The 17,730-nt window shown below is 39.9% G+C and overlaps 1 protein-coding gene across 9 annotated transcripts in view; it reads left to right on the plus strand.

The window, feature by feature from the left end:
• Positions 1 to 15,406: 15,406 nt before the first annotated feature.
• Positions 15,407 to 17,730, plus strand: part of RASEF (RAS and EF-hand domain containing) — a 54,774-nt gene continuing 52,450 nt past the window's right edge. For 7 of the 9 annotated variants that reach the window (XR_005563170.1, XR_005563168.1, XR_003540838.2 and 4 more), the window contains exon 1: positions 15,407 to 15,849. Coding sequence is in view for 5 of the 9 variants with exons in the window: in XM_027721549.2 (XP_027577350.1) it covers positions 15,485 to 15,849 (365 nt within the window). In the remaining 4 variants the exon portion in view is untranslated. The remainder of the gene's footprint in view (positions 15,850 to 17,730) is intronic. The other 2 variants (XM_027721545.2, XM_027721547.2) reach the window with 2 other exon arrangements.

Consider the following 17,730-nt stretch of genomic DNA (forward strand, 5'->3'; position numbering starts at 1 on the left):
TCAAAATTCTTTCCTAGTCTGGCCTTGAAATCACCAAGGATAATGATCTTATCATCTGCAGGAATCTTCTGGGTAAGGCGGCACAGGTCGGTCTAAAATTTATCTTTTTCAGCAGGGTCAGCTTGGAGAGTTGGAGCATATATACTAAAGAGGACAACATGTTACTTGTTGTGTAGTGGAAGATGTAGGGAGATAATGCAGTCAGAATGACCTGACGGCAGATTTTCGAGATTGGGAACAAAAGAGTTTTTGATCATGAAGCCGACTCCTGAGAGATGCTTTTCGGTTCTGGGTTTACCTGACCAAAAGAGTGTGTAACTGGCACCATGTTCTCTGAGGCTGCCTTGCTCATGAAGACGAACTTCGCTGAGAGCAGCAATGTCGATGCTGAGACGTGACAGTTCATGGGCAATCCGGGCAGACTGGCGCTCAAGAGGTCCACTATCTGCAGAATCGAGCATGGTTCTAATGTTCCAGCATGCTAGAGTTAATTTGGCTGTACCTTTGGAGGCAGGTGTATATGCCTTTGTCTTTTGATCTTTGTGTGACTGCATTTGTAGAAGATGTTGATACAGGGCTTTGCAAAAGTTTGTAAAGCCTTCAAGCCTGCGCAATGGATTTTTTAGGTGAGACACAGTACGTGCTGAACTGAACCCACCCTTTAATCCTAAGGTTCATCTGCCAGGGCCGAGCGAGCTTGGATGGTGACAGAGAGGTCCTCAGGACGTAGGGTTAATTAGAGTGACCTTCTCTTAGATGGATGGCATTACAGGACTAAACAAGCTCCATCTGCCCAGGTTTGGAGTTGTCCTTCTCTTTTGTGTGTTCTGGGCTCCCCCTCTCATCTCCCACGATGGTACAGTCCGCACCAGCGAAGCTCCCCCTCTCTCGCTCCTTTCCACGCCCGGGGCCAGGCCCGAGTGCCTGGGCCAGGCTGCACCAAGCGCACGTGGCCGGGGCCGAGATGTTGTAGTAATATCATCCAATGAAAACTATTACTGCTTGTGCTGCTTTTTCCAGAGAAGATTTTATAATTCCATGATTTTTTTTTGTATGTCACATTCCTTAAAACAAATTACACTAGCAAGAAGAGATGAAAATAATAATAGTCAACTGCATTGTCTTACGAACACTTCTTCAACATTCTGTGCAAAGAATATGTGTTATAAATTAGGGTGATGGAAACAAGACCTTGCCCATCTATCTGGTTTTCTTCAACAAAGAAATCGTGCAAGTTTCAAAGTTCTGAGGCTGCTTAAATGTTTTCTGTTGGTGTTACATCTATCTGAATTTTTTTATTTAGACTGATGATTCTATGATTCTATAACACAAAAATGTGTTATAGAAAAAAATATGTTGAACTTCTGAGCCTTCGTCAGACCTTACTATTTCATATTATGCAGTACCATGTAGTATCATAAATTAGTGTATATGAAAGGTTAGGGCACTACTCTTCTCCTCACAATGAATTGGAGTTTTTTGTGACGGACTAGAGCCCTGATTAGTGTAAAGGAAACTTAGTAGGATACTAGCCCATGTCACAAGAGCATCTAACTCTCCAGAGTGCCTCTCAGGAGTTGGTCTGGTTTGTGTGTGTGTATGGTTTTACATTTCTTCAGGGAGGAAGGATGTTCTTGTTTGTTATGAAAGTTAGAGAAAAATGTAATCTAGGGGCAAAAGCAAACTTTTCAGTATAGTTTTGAAACTAGGAAACATGGTTATTGGTTAAATAATACTATTTTAAAATGAAGAGCTTTCTAACATGATGATGAAACTGTATTTTCCTTAGTAATTTTGACACAATCTTTAGTCTGTGTTTCCTCTTTCAAGGTTAGACATCTAAAATTAGATACTTACAGAACCACATTAAGATTAACCTGATTTTCACAGCTGGTGAACACAATCTGTGCAACCACTGTACATTTCAAGGGCTAACTGAATTTCCTAGTTAAAAAAAGGAAGCACTTAGTTGATTTTGGAGTGGCCTGCAGTGACGTGGGCAGGTGTCTATGGCAGTCCAAAAGCCAGTCTGAAACAGCTGAGCAGGGCCCTGCAGGTAGCCTTGCAGAGCAGTGCTCTGCCTGCCTGTCAGCAGGCCAGCACAGGGCAAATTCTTCTGCCTTCCTGGTCTGAATAACTCAGTCATGGTTATTCCAAGAACCTCTTCACCACAACTGGTTAATATGTCCTTTAGGGATATCTGTATCAGCTTTAAACTACCTTGGTTAAGCACTGGGATTGTATGCCAAGTACTTGACAATCGAATAGTCCTTCAATTTCCCAAAAGTCTATGCATGGCTGCCTGGCAGATGGTTGCCAAGTGCAACAAAACATAAACAAGCCAGCCAGGATCCACATCCTGTAATTAAAGTTTCAGTGGCATCCCTGACAGTTTTTCTCTGATTTCCCTTTTACTACTTTCAAACACCTGTTCCTCTGCTTAGGAAGGACTGTAGGTCTTGCATTAAATCCCCTCTTACCTCTTCCCTCACATTTTTTAACACTGGAGTGACCATAATGATTTGCAAAATGTGAAGACAGAACAAAACAGATGCAATACATGGAGGGGAGAATTCCTATTCTTAAAATAGCAAAAATGGTATTAGAGGCAGAAACACAAAACAACTGATTTTGTGTCTTTTCTTCCTAAGATGGAATGAAAAGATGAATGAAAAGATTTGGAAGAAGCAAAAAAGAATAATCATGATAATTTAGAAAAATATATTTTAAAGTAGCAGTGAGAAGGAAAGATGTCAAAGGAAAATGGTAGTAAGAACAAATAATAAATTTTGAAATACCAGAGATATAAGTAAGGTATAATTCTGTTCAGGAGAAATGCTCTTCTCTTTTGTATCCTACCAGATTCAGGAAATAAGCACATAATAAAGTTTCCAGCACACTGCCAGCTCAAACTTATGATGAGAAAATTAAACAGGGACTTTCTTATCTGGGCGTATATTTACCATGTGAAAGCAGCTATAAAACCTACCACCTTGTCCTGTGTGGGATAAGTGAAGAAGAGTTTCAGCAGTAGTCTCTTTTGTCGCAGAATACAGGAGGTATTTAGTTAGTCAATAACCATACTCTGTATTTTCAAGGCAGTTTGATCCATATGAGGCTCGAGTTGCAAGTTCAGCTGCAAGTGAGATCTCTGGTGGCTGCTGTTGCCCAGCAATAGCTTTAATAGCAAATCACTAGAGAAGCAAGTAAAGAGTTGAGACTGAAGCAATGTGTATTGCCTTCTCTTTTATTACAGATATTCCGACCTTTGGCAAGTCATCTTTTCTTAAGTAAAAGTAACCTGATATAAGATGGTGTTATTTACTTATTTCTCAGGGGAATTGTGAAGGGAGTTTAAGTTGCATTTGAAAGGATTCACATTTTTTATTGGTGTGATCCTCCAAAGTGCCTAAGGGGGAAAAAAAGAAAAATGTGCTCAATGCAATTCCATGTGGTAATACTATAGTGCTGAAACAGAGAAGAAAGTCTTCCTCAGGTGCTAAAAGGAAACAGTTTGTCTTTATGTAGACTTGTAAATTTGAATATTTCGGACATGAAAAATCACAGAATCTCAGAATATTCTGCATTGGAAGGGACCTAGAAGGTTCATCAAGTCCAGCTCTTAAGTGAATGGCCAACACAGGGATCAAACCCATGACCTTGGTGTTGTTAGCACCATGAGTCTTGCTGGTATTCCAAAAGTAGAGGCTGTGGTTTCTCTGCTGGAAGTGTCACTGTGGTGGTATGCAAGTCCTAAATCAACAGTTAGTCTTCCTGGTTCTAGTGCCTGAAAGCATGGATCTTTTGAGTGATGTCCTATTTGGCAGAAGCTGGCTTCATCTGCATAAATGCCCAACTTTTTCAGCAATTTTGATTTAGAGGAAGATGGAGGCATCAATTTTCCTTCAGAGTGTAGCCTGGAAAACTAAGATATAGGCTGGAGAAATATTCGTCTTGCCAGGAACAATCAAAATGTTATGTTATTACTCATTAAAGATCTATCCATGATGATGTATATTTCATGCAAGACTGAAACATTTAGGATTAATACATTGCTGGCAAAGTATTTAATTATTTTCTATATAAATACTGGCAAATATTTAACTCTTTATAACAAAATAGTTGGTTTTTTTTCTGAAAAGAATGTGTATGAAAAAATAGTTACAGTATTTATTTGAGGTGCCAGACACTGTGACATCATCTACTTCAGTTCAGCTTTCCTTTTCTACTACAAAAATTCTGAGTTCTCTGTAGCAGTAACTTCTCACAATTACTTTTATCTTTCTGCACAGTTTTATGTAATTGGAACCACAGAAAAAAATCACTACTTCCGTTCCATCTGTCTTGGGTATTTTGATGGTGCCTGATGATAGTAATTGAAGTGCTCCTTCCTCATACTCATTAACCACATTGCTGAATGTTTTAACTCGGCCTGCTAGTTACAAATGAAAATTGTTATCAAAGAACACAGCATTACTTTCCTAACAGCCCTCTAGCATGCTCACACTCAAGAAATTCTTAGGCAAACAAATGCTGCTCAGGTTTATAGCCTCCAAATGGGAATATGGTAGTAGACATGGCAAGAAGTAAAGGTCTTGTGGTCTCTTTAGAATAATAGGATTTCATTGTGTTAGTTGATATAGTGATTTGGCATAAATTTTATTTTAGCATATGACATATATATATAATCTGATTCAAGACGTGCCTTAGTAACTCTTCTGCCATCTTACCTCTTCATTGATTAATTAGAGTTCCGAAATCTCATAATATTGTGACATACTTGTAAGCTTCCCAAGTTTATTATACAACTTCGGTAAGATAACTCGGGAATGAACACTCATCACTGGGCTTTGTCTTATGATACACGATGGACATTCATGAGCTGCTTAGACACGAGAAATGGAAGCAAAGCTAGTGGTTCTCACACTTAGAATTCAAACAGAACCACTTGTTTACGGAACATTAACTGTAACTCTTGGTTGCATGTAATTTGTTTCTATTCTGAGAATCATTACATTTTTCTTGTCAAAACTAAGTGCATATATAGAAAAGCCCGAAATTAAGGTGGAGGAGGCATCTTAGTGTAAGAAACTTTCTTTTTTACAGAGCCTGTCTTGTTGATCTGGTGAAAACTCTTCTCAGTGACAGGTTTTGTACGTATTTCTCTTAAACTGAAGCTATAACGTAAGTGAGAGAAATGGAAATTAATATTTGTTAGTAAAGAGTACATACATTTTTGAGTAATCAGCTACTTCTGTCATGGTCTTACTAGTGTATCTATTTAAAACGTAGAGTACATCTATAGAGATTACCCTGAAAACATGACTATTTCTTACTTTCATGATGTTGTGCTCATGACAGACGTATTTTAGAAGTAAAAAATTATTTTGATATCTACAGCTATCTTGATATTTGTGTGTATAAATGGTGATGGATAGAGGCACTCAGGCTTTGGCAGAGAGCTGTTGCCAGCTTCATTATCTTGCTCTAAGCTCTACAGCAACAAGTCAAAGAGAATAAGGCACCTGCATGAGGTTTAATACGCTGAAAGTAACCGGTATTCATTTTAATTTTCTATATTTTTTTGATTTGAGAAGCAGTTTACAATTTTGTTTGTAGAATTTTCCTTGCTAATTATGGTCATCCAAATCTGGCCTATGTGGCCATGTGAACACTGAAAAAAAATCTTGCTTCTAGGAAGACTTTACAGGTGAAATAAAATTTTAATGTTTTGTATATTAAAGTTTATTACAACTGCTGCCCTCAAGGTTATTAATGCATTAATTTATTTCCCATTTAAAAATAAAAATTAGAGCTGCATGTTATATTTTCTTAGTAAAATCTTCATATATACTAAATATGTCTTAGTTTATAATGTATGGAGTTGAATCAAAAACCATTATTATTTATCTCTATGTTGTATACCTGTGACGGATCTTGAGTTTGTGGCTGGTGTCACAACTATTTTTGATTCTTTGACAATGGATGGCCTAAATAGCATCAGTCATCCTGGCATCAGATGAAATTCACCTGTCTCTGGGATGGCAACCCAGCTGAGGTACCTCTAAACCGATACATGCAGGATGGGTAACATACAGGAGAACCTGAGAGCCACCATGCTGCTCAAAAGCTATGACCTAGGCGTCATTGCTGAAAATTGGTGGGGTGAATCCCATGATAGGAGTGCAACTGTCAATGAGTACAGCCTGTTCAGGACAGGGGAGGATGGAGAGGTGGAGAGATTGCCCTCTACATCAAGAGGTGGATTGAGTATGGGCCTGTGGGTGAGAATCAGAGAATAAGACAACAAAGAGAACCTTGTGGTTGGTGTCTGCTACAGACCCCTGATTAAGGAGAACCTGTTGATGAAGACTTTTTGCTTCAGCTGCTGGAGACATCATGCTCACAGGCTCTTGTCCATCCCTGGAGGTGTTGAACAACCTGATGTAATGGAAGGTTCCCTGTCCATGGCAGTGGGGCTGGAACTAGCTGAACCTTTAAGACCCCTTCCAATCCAAACAATCATATGGTTCTATGATATTGTCACTTCCTAATCCTCATTCATTCAGTTGTGAAAAGTGAATAGAATTGAGGACTCAGACATAATTATGTATTTTGAAAATGAGCACTAATTATAAAAATCTTAACTGAAAGCAAGCTTACTGCATGATGCATAGGCTTTGTACTCCTGTTGAAAGAACAATTAAAGTTACACACCACCTTCCCTTGTCACCACAAGTGAGAATGGTAACTGTCTGCCACAGCCCCAGGGGAGAAGGGAATAGGGACGCGACACTGCACAGAGGGTTCTGACATGGTAGAAGGTCAGGGTGCAATGGCTGGTTTATTGAGGGGAACAAGGACTTATATAGAGTTTGAATGAGGGGAGGTCTAATAACTGGGGCAGAGCATGGGATTGACATCTCAGGAGAACATGGGATTGGGGAATGAGGGAAAGATGCGAGGAGCTTGGGAGTATCTAGGGGAAGGGGACCAAAGGGAGCTCACTCCACACTACAGCACTCATCGGCCAATCAGCGGGGGATGAGCGGGAAAGCAGGGGAGGACAAGGGAGTAAACAACTTTTGGTGGGAAAATGTGAGGGCAAGTCCAGACAAGCCCTGAACAATACAAACCAAGGGGATTAATACAGGAATATATGTGGGGGGTACATTAAACATGGTAGAAAACTGGGGAATAACATGAAAGTCCATGAATTATTATCTCCTTCAGGCTCCGTATAAGTCTCTTCAGGCTTTGAATTTCTCCCAATCACTTTGATGTTCCTCCTCAACTATCTTCTAAGCTGCAGGTTACACCCGAACAGACTGGTAAATTCCTCATTGCCAGTTATGTTTCCTGTTTTGAATGCTGTGTTTTGAATTACAGTAATAGCTCTTACTTTAAAATTAATGTATAAACTTCAAATATTTTCCAAAACCCAAAATCATATTACATTTTTGTTTCTGTCTTTTTTTTTTTCTTAATGTCATGGAATACATTTGTTCCTTTCTAAATGTACCAGATACAGCTGGTTCATTTTGCACTTAGTTTGAAGTTAAGTTCTGGAAGAATAGCTCGTCTAAGTTGTCACATATGCCTTTTTATATTAATTAGTTTTGGTCTCTGATGATGTTGTTATTGTTGTCTCTCCCTTGCTACTTAAGCTGTTTGGACAGAAACCTGACTCTGTTGAAGCAGTTGCAAGATTCTTGCTGGACCTGCGAATAATTTTACATTTATATGGACTGATACAAATTCAGTTACTGAATCCATACAATTGCCACAGAGCAGTTGTTAGAAACGCTTATCACTGCTTACCATTGTACCAAATGGCTACGGTAAAGAAAGAGGAATTTCCTTTTCTTTATCCTTGACATTGATACACTTATGTATTTTTAGGTCACTTTCCAGAAATGTAGCATTCAACAATTCTTCATCAGAATTAACTGGCACCTCAGTGTCCCATGAGAAAAGCAATAGTTCTTACATTAATAAATGAAGGTGTCTGGGAGTAGTCCTGGGTACCGAAACCAATCCACCTGGCATGGCATGTGTTTGTGCAGTCTGATTGCATGCAGTCTCCATTTTGAGAACAGTCATTGAACCATTCTATCTGCCTGGGAATTGTTCAGAGTGATAATTAGAACAGGCTAAATTTCTGCCAAGAAATGATCTAATAACTTAACTAGGAGAGGCAGTTGAATTATGGTGTCTAGGAAGTAGCATTGACATGATGAAGAGAAAAATTAGATATTTAAGTTGGACATATGGGCAAAGTGCCTCTTCCTAACTTTGAAAGTTACAGACTAAAATTCCACCTTAGTTAAAATATTCTACATATTCTTGATATTTTTCCAGAGGCTTTTCCTTTACCAATCTATATATTCTTTTCTTTTCTTTCCTTTGATTTTTCTAAAGCATGGAAAATGAAATTCAAATTTCAACAACATCACAAGTATTTTGCATTTAATACTCAGCCTTTAGAATGGTATAGGTAGGTCTCTCTGTCTACAGAACCTATGAAGGTATTCTTAAAGATATCTGGAAGAATATAAGGTTAGCTTGGTTTTAGTCTGTGAATCTCAGGGTGCTATAGGCCAGCTTTTTATTGGTCAGTCTGGAAGGTGTGAAGCTCAGTTTCTGCAGAGATGTTACTTGGATGCAATTAAAAAACTGCAGTAGTTGCAGAAGGTATGTGTGGGCTTTCCAGAAAAAATATCCTTCAGTCTTTGAAGGCTATAGCTGCAGCATTTTCTGTCAGATCCTGAGAATTTAATTGAAATATGAAAGCATTATGGTTCTCATTAAATGCAAAATATCAGGTTTGTTTTTTTTTTTCATAATGACTATTGTTAAAATATTTACTTTTATGGGTTGTACATTACTTTTTCAAAATTACAGCTCTCACAGAATTTTTTACAGCATTATGATATAGATATTTTAAGTAGTATATTTATTACCACATAGTACAGAAATTCAGAAAGAGTAGATATGTTTATAAAAGACTATATTTTATTAAAATGTCACATTTTAAAAAACGTTTGTCATGAAAGTAAGAACAATTATACACATCTTTGATGCTGCTGCAATGGATCATTTAACAAATAGTATGTTAAGTAAGAGCAAAATATTTTCTGTTGCTCTGGATTGCTTGTGAAGAGTTTATCTCTTTTTTTTCTGGTTTTGTTTTTTTTCTGGTTTTGTTTGTTTTTTTTTTTTGTCTTTTTTTTTTTTTTTTTTTTTTTTTTTTTTTTTTTTTTTTTTCTGGTTTTGTTTTTTTTCCCCCTCAAATTCATTTATTCAAAATTATCCACTGGATTGTCCTTAATTTTAGCTGGAAATTATCAGTTCACAATGACTACTCGAAATTAGAATTTTCCTCATTTCTGCTGAAGACAAAGTCACATGAGATTCTTATCAGGTGGGTGAACATGTTGGCCTATTTGTGCTAAGAAAAACCTCAGCAGTCAGCAGAGCACATTCAACTGTTACACAGTTGTAATATGGTATGAAACACAGTATAAATATCCAACAGCTTTTAGCCCTCTAATATAGTCAGCTAAAACACTTAGACTTCATCAAGGCTAAAGCCTAATTTAATGCAGCCAAATGTGCAGCAGCTGTTATCTTTGGGTTTCAGAAATCAGGTGCTTTAGGAGGAGGATCAGCCCACCACCAAAACCACTTTATGCTACAAACAGAGTTAATTTTCCGTAGATGTTCTTGAGCATTTCCTTGCAGTATACTAATCTGCGTACATGAGTATTCTCACTATATAAAAGATTTGTGAGCAAAGATTGAAAGAATACAATTTGTGGAAGAGGTTTCACCTGTAGAAGATAACATATTAGAAATACTTACTTTTGTAATCTTTTCTAGTTCTGTAAATCTAAGAAAGCATATTTTTTTTCTTTATGCTTTGGAGGCAGATGAGGGGTAACCCTGGTTTAGTAGTGTTTTAGTAACTAAACCCCTGTTTTAGTAACATTCAATAAAAATAGGTTTTTGTTTGTTTCTGATTTTATACTGTGTTGCTGAGATTATCTTTCTGTAATTTTTATGATGAGAAAAGAAGAACCCTTAAACAGGTAGAAATTCTGGCAGATGATTTTTCATGTCTTTTTTTCAAAGCTAATGACAAGATTTCACTCCTCTTTCAGATTAACAAGCACAGTATTTTATCTTACATTTCAGAAGAGTTAGTGTGGCTTTATAATTTTGTGATTCTTTTATTGTTTGTTTTACTTTTCAGCTCTGAGTCATGTAAACTTTAATCACCTCTGGTTTAAAACTCCCGTTAATTTCCTTTAACACTTTTCTATTTAAAAGATCCTTGTGGGATGCTTTGCTACACCTTTGTTTTGCCCATCTCTCCATTATTTTATGACAATATTGTTTGATCATATATTAAAATAAATAATTATTTAAGGTTTTTTGATGCACTTATTTCTCTCATGATACAGAAGTAATCTGCTCAGGTGGAGAAAAGTCGAATTAGCTATGCCTACATTTATTCAGCATTTAAGTTTGAGCTATTGTCAAAGTATTATATATCCAGGAAGTAAATTCTAATAGGATTATAATCTCAAATGTTATTTTGACCTTTTATAAACAAAAAGGCCTACACAATTTAATTTTCTACCCTAATAAATTAAAAGCATCAGAACTGTTCTCTGGCACTGAGATCAGCAGATACGGCAGTGTCTACTTCACTATTATCGAACTGGACTTACCTTCCTAAACAGGGTGACCATATTACAACTGGCTTATTTTATCTCCCAAACAGTGTTCATAAGGACAGAGATATGAGAGATGCAGTTTTCCTGCAAGCAACACTGGGGGATTGTTCTAAACAACTGAACAGTGTAGGTAGTTGAGTTTCAGTGCCTCTGCCTGAGAATTCACAAAATTATTAGTTGCAGTCAAGGGGCTGGAGTAGAGTTAATTTTCTTCACAATGGCTAACACTGGGTGCTGAACACAGAGTGGATAATAACAGATGTTTTTGTTATTGCTGAGCGGGGTTTACACAGAGCCAAGGCCTTTTCTGCTTTTCATACTGCCACGCTACCAAGGAGCCTGGGGGTGCATGGGAGGTTGGGAGGAGACACAGCCAGAACAGCTGACCCCAACGGACCAAAGGATATTCCAGACCAAATGTCATCATGCCCAGGATATAAAATGAGGGGGACAAAGAAGAAGGAAAGATGTTTGGAGTGGCATTTGTCTTCCCAGGTTACTGTTACACATGATGGGGCCCTGCTCTCCTGGGGGTGGCTGAACACTGCTAGCCCACAGGAAGCAGTGGATTAATTCCTTGTTCTGCTTTGTTTGAATGTAAGGCTTTTGCTTTCCCTATTAAACTGTCTTTGTCTCAAACTACGAGTTTCTAGCTTTTGCCTTTCCAATTATTTCTCCGATCCCATGGGTGGGAGAGTGAGCATGCAGCTGTGTGGGGCTTGGTTGCTGGCTGGGAATAAACTATGACACCATCCAAAACTACTTTCAATGGAGCATTGACCAGTTAGGTTTTCTCCAGGAATACTGCCCAGAAGCCTGAAGTTGTAGGAATGTCTAAGAGCCCTGTTGGATACAGCAGCTCAACAGCAAAAAACCTTCTTGGGATCCACAAATAGGACATTCTTCCCTCGTTCTTTAAAGGCCTGCTCTGTTGTCAAACACAAAGTTTGCCTCACATGAACAGGAGAAGGTTTCACGAAGTGAAACAGTAGTAGCCACTTTTGCCCAGGATAAAGTAGAAAAAAGTACTGAATGTGTATGTCTTTTTCATAAAGCAACTTGAAGGTAAGAGCATTACACGCAAGACTGGAGATGAATTCAGTCTTTCTGTCTCTCTCTGAACAGATTTAATTATATTTTGCTCCAGGTAAGCAAATGTCTTACAACTGCTCAAGTGATTGAATAGATAACACTTAGTCAGAATCTGTGAAATAAGATAAAATATTTTGGACCAGACAGAAAGAAATGAAAGATGGATTGGTGGTTCACTGGCATAAGGAAAATTGGCATCTAGCATCTTCCCCAAAGACTTTTTTGTTGTGCAGTTGTAATGCACTGTAAAACACAGAATCTTGGAGCAGTGGCTTTGAGCAATTTTGTGCTTCTCAGTTCCATCACTGTCTCCAGTAGCTTTGTGGTTAGGACAGTCAAATGAGGAAAAAGAAAAGTAGCTTTAATTTGCTTCAGGCAAGGTAGTGATTTAAACTTGATTCTTCTGCTTCTGGTGAAATGTTCCAACACCTTGAGCAAGAAAGGGAAATAGGAAGAAACAGTGACTATTCTGTTTGCAAGGAAAACCTGGACCTTGCTGTGTTTTTGAAAGAGCTTTGGCACCATTCTGCAGAAAAAGGTCAAAGTTGGAAGGAGGTATGTCTGTTTGACCTAACATTGTTAATCTCTGTCCTGAAACTCCTGTCTTCAGCAATGCTTTTTGTTAATTGAATTGCACGTAGGGAATTGCATTTTGAGATGCCCATTTCTTTAAGAACAAAGAAGTTTCATCAGTAGATGCCATTTGGTTTTAACTATTAGAATTGCAAAAAGCATGTAGACTTCCAAAACCAAGGAAGGCTTCCTGTAAAAGATGAAGTTCATAAGTATTTATTGCTAGCTGGTTATATTACTCCAAAGATTAATAGGGAAAGCAAAAGCCATGCATACAAGATTTTGAGATTTTGAGAACTGGCAGTGTCTTTAGAACAGTCTTTTTCTGTTATTTTGGGGCTGAAGGACTCGTCAGTCATTATTGGTCCCTTCAGCATCTCTATGTCTATTCAGTTGATCACAACAGGCAAGCTTTCAAAAAGAATGTGAGATAGTCATGCCTCATTTGCTGTTAATATCTAAAAATTTCTGCAAGAGCACCATGAGTACTTTGCTATGCCAATAGTAATTCCAGTGGAGCTCGTCAGCCGTGGAAGGCAATCCACCTAAGAGAAGGTCACTCTAAACAAACCTACATCCTGGGGACCTCACTGCCACTGTCCAAGCTTTGCTCGGCCCCAGCAGATGAACCTCAGGACTAAAGGGTGGGCTCAGTTCAGCGCACGCTGTGTCTCACCTAAAAAAATCCACTGCGCAGGCTGGAAGGGTTAATGACCTTTCCCAAATCTTCGCTCGCGAAGACTGGCCATTATTATTAGTAATTCCAGTCCCTTTTGAAGGCTGAATACGTTTCAACTGAAAAATTTCCACTTCAGTCATTGTCCAAAATTTATTAAAGTAATCAATAAATCCATGAAACTCATTATCTCACTGTTTGAACTGACAAATTTTTAGTTGAATAAAAAAAAATCTGTGTATCCTGAGAGACACTTTTGGTTTTTAAATGTACCTCTGCTTTGACAAGGAACTTTTATTGTCATTTTCTGTCTCATTTTTTTAATAAAGTCGAAGCATAAAATTGTGGATATTATGCACGTTGTGCAATATCATGCAAATGTCTTAATTTCTTTGTCTTGGACTAAGTTTTTAAAGACACAGATTGTGCCTTTTCCCTTTAAGAGGTCATAATGATGCAGTCTATCTGAGAAACAAAGTCTACATGATGTCTGTTACCAGATACATTATCCTTAGTTTTTAATTGAAGAGAATAAGGGTGAATCATCTTCAGCAGTATTAAAATATTCAGCAGTGAATGAGAGTATGTAGATATGTTTTGTAATCTGCCTAGACTTGGCATTTAATATGCGCACCTATCCTATGAGCTTCACACAAGGTACATGCCTGGATATAACTAAATAAACAGCTTTTTTAACGCCATCAAAGCATAGTTTGATGCATTGAAGCAAAGAAAATGCCACCAAGTTAACAAAAAGTGCAAATGAAGACATAGTATGAGAAAGGCAGAGAAGGGAAGCAGTGGGGAGGAAGAACAACTACCACGGCTCATCTGCTGGAGACCTCCCAGAGCCACTCCACTGTGCACATCATCCTCTCACCTTGCCCTTCATCTGCCTGCACATAATGTGCCTCCCTTCCTGTTAGAAGGCAGATGAAGAGGTCATGAACAGGTACAGGTACAGAAGGGAGAGGTAGAGTGTCGCACCAGGATTGTGATGCTTTGACATATTATGGTGGCTTGCAGAACAAGTAAAGTTTGTGTTGGTTGGGGGAGAAATTGAAGCAGTTTTAATTAATTAGTTTTCATGGTGTTGTGGCAAGTATGATATCTGTGTGTAATATTAACTGTTTTCAGTGAGATATTCCTTATTACTAGATGATTGTATTTTACTTCTTGTCTACTCTCCAAGTAAATCTCACAGGTTATGCTAAGTTGCTTAAACTATCCAAATGTAAAACAGAAGAAGATGAATAAGAAAGTAATTGCAAGCACAGAGGGATCCATTCACTTTCTTAACCATCACTAGTTGAGAAGTTTAGTTCGTATATGCAGGTACTATACAGTAGGTATATTCAGTCTTCAGTGTAAAATCTGAATAGCATGCATGACATTGTAAATAATGCCCAAGGCCATGTACAATAATGATGAAGTAATAATTGTTCCAATTTATGTTCTAATTCCTACCTTATAAATGCTTGATGTCCAAGTTAAAAATCTTCCTTTAGTATGTATGTAGGATTTGTCAAACAAAGAAAATGTTTTGACAGTAGGATTTGTATTCTGTTTATCACAACTTTGGTATGCACAATTTACATTTGTAGATAGACATAAACAAGAATAAGTGTAGGGAAATAATAATTTCAAAAAATCTGTTAAAATTTAACTGCTTCAAATGGAGTCTAAGTTTTGAGTCTGACTTCAACAAGGGAGGCACCTTGACTTCTGTCAAGGAAGACAGATGGTAGTTCTTCACAGAGCACTGAAAATCTAGCTCTTTTGGTTTATTGACTTGAATGCAGCTTTTGCATGTTCAGTTTAAGCTGGTATTTTAACAATGCACATTTCTAAATTACTGGTGAGCACATACTTGCACTGCTTAACTCCATGACTATTCGTGGTGAGCAAGAATTTAGCTGTTGAAACTTTGTGTCATCCTGGGTTCTTGGTCTTCAAGAACATCAGGAGTATTTTTATTCTGTGGGAAAACAGAAGTGAGATTTAACACCCTATGGTGACCGCAGAGTATCGGGACTCATATTTGAGTGCTGCAGAGAGGTGAGACGTGTGTTTTAGCCCGCGATGCTGTAAACAGTCACCTGTGCAAGGGCAAAGGGGAAAGTGGGATCGGCATCTCCCGGCTGCCGGGTCGGGGTCGCCCAGCTTTGTCCCGGCCGGCGTTCCGCGGGCCTCTGCGGCACTGCCAGGCACCTATCCCGGCCGAGAGCCGCCACCTGCGTTCCGCTTCCCGCCTCCCTGGCGCGCCCGGCCCCGCGGGGCGCCGGGGCGGAGCAGGACCTGTCCCGCCCCAGTGGGCCGCAGGTCGGGTCGCCGCCTTCGCCCGTCCCGACCTGTCCAGTGCCGGTCGCGGTCGGAGGATCCGCGCGCCCGGCGCCGGCCGATGGATCCCGAGGCGGCGGGGGACGAACTGTCCCGCTTGCGCTCGCTGTTCGTGGCGTGCGACGCCAACGGCTCGGGCCGCATCGAGCGGGAGGACTTCGCGGCGCTGTGCGCCGAGCTGCGGGTGCGGCCGGCCGAGGCCGAGGCCATCTTCCAGCGCCTCGACAGCGACCGCGACGGGGCCATCACCTTCCCGGAGTTCGCCCGTGGCTTCCGCGGCGCCACGCGGCGGCAGCCCGGCGGCGGCGAGCCTGCGGGCGAGGAGGGCGAGGGGGAGGAGACGGCCGCGTGGGTCGCCGCGGGGCTGGAACAGCCCTGGAAGGACTTCGAGGTGCGGCTCGGAGACGAGGCGAGGTACATCCCCAGGTAAGGTCCAGGCCCGCCCGATCCGTGCCACCCCCGATCCCGGCGCGGGGCGCGGGGCTGAGGCTGGCGGCGGCACAGCGGCCCCACGGGACAGAAACGGCTCTCCTGGCGGAGCCTGCCGCCGGTGCTGATGCAATCCCAGCTGGGAAATGGCCCTGTAGCGTGGCCCCTGCGCCCCTGTGCCTGCAGGTGTGTAGAGCCCTCCTCACATCTGCTTCCTGGCCTCGGTGGTTTTCAGCGCTGTTTTTCCAGCATGCATCTGCTCGCTTGCTTACTCTCCGCTGCGCTGCCAGCTACCCACGTGGGAAACTCCGGCCGGTGGAACGTACGGGATGCAAAGTTCTGCCGGCTCCGGAGGAACATTCTCCCCGCGCTATTCCCCGACCAGCCCCAGCACCTGTCTTGCAGCCCTTTCAGCCTTTTCGTGGTAAATACTGGCCACCAGCAATTTCGCCGCGAGGTTAACGGTGTTGATACGTACGGCTCTCGGTCTGAGGAGCTCACTGAAATTCGTGAGAGCCTTTGCCCTAGGTGTCAGGGAAATAAAGATAATTGATGGTAACTTGGTTTGAGATTAAACCCGGTTACCACGGGTATGTCAGTACCAGGCTGGTTCCTATCTACAGAGGCACATTTTGGTGACTTGCAGTAATCTACCTGAAACCTGAGGTGCTCAAAATTGATGTGAAAATGTTGGCCATGAAAAGTACAGAGTGATTCTTCTTCATTTTAAAATTATAATTTATGATGGAAAACAATCTGCTTTTAAGGACTTGGCAGCTAGTTAAAAAACTGCATGTATATGAATATATCTATGTATAGATATTGCTCCTTAAATTCTTACTTATCCTAATAATTTAGTTCTAGCCACATTTAAAAATGTGTTTGGATTATGAGATAAAAGGTTTCTTCAGAGAAATTTTCAGTTACAGAACCTGCTACTCATGTGCACAACTGGAATAAATAGTTTTCTTTTTGGACTAGCCCTGGTTAGATTTATTGGACTGCCCCATTTCAGACAGATCAGTAACTTACGTAGGTCTGTCTTAACTTGTTCATAATGCCCTCCTTTCTACACACTTGATTTCTACAGAAAGAGAACAAGAACAAAAGGCTGTTTGAAAGTTTGCAGAAACAGTTAATAACTTAACCTTAAGTCGGACAGAAACTCAATAGGAGGTGAAAAAAAATGTGACTCATGAACAGTGGTAACTTGTGAAAGCATCAATTTAATTTTGGTAATAGTCTATGTCAATATCTTAGTTACCATGTGTTGCAGCAGCAGTTTGAGTGTAGTCTAGCTGATTGTCTAAAAGGATAGTAGGAGAGAAAGGTAATAGGTTTTGTTGGCTCCACTGTGCAGATGCATCCCGTACTTAAGCTAAATTCATTATGACTCGTTTAATGTAATTTATGTTACGATTCTTTTACAAGAAAACTGCAATTAACTAAATTTTGATAGTTAAATACTATCAGGTTGGCTGTAATTTGATGTAAATGTTTCCTATTCATGTTCAGCTTTATAAATACCTTTGAACATCCTTCATAGTTGGCTGTATTGATTAGGTGTGTGCCAGCATTAGCTGAAGAACAGTGTGCCCTTTGTTTTCTTGTTATTTCTCCTTCCTCTCCTGAATTGCAAGAAGCAGGTTTGTGTTACAGCTCAGCTTATTTCCATTGGCAGGCTGCACCTTTTTTGTTGAAACATACGTGTAAGGGGTTTTTTCATGTGAGTAGCCCCACTAAAATCATTAGGACCACTTATGTGAGTAATGAATATATTGAAATTATTTGAGGAATCTTAAGCAACAGAATATAATAAAATCATGTGAAGTACAAGCTGGAATACCAAAAAGTTATTTATCTTTTAATTTAAATTAT

Source organism: Pipra filicauda, unplaced genomic scaffold (assembly GCF_003945595.2).
Source record: "Pipra filicauda isolate LSUMZ 115617 unplaced genomic scaffold, ASM394559v2 scaffold191_size1418713_pilon, whole genome shotgun sequence".
Taxonomy (NCBI): domain Eukaryota; kingdom Metazoa; phylum Chordata; class Aves; order Passeriformes; family Pipridae; genus Pipra; species Pipra filicauda.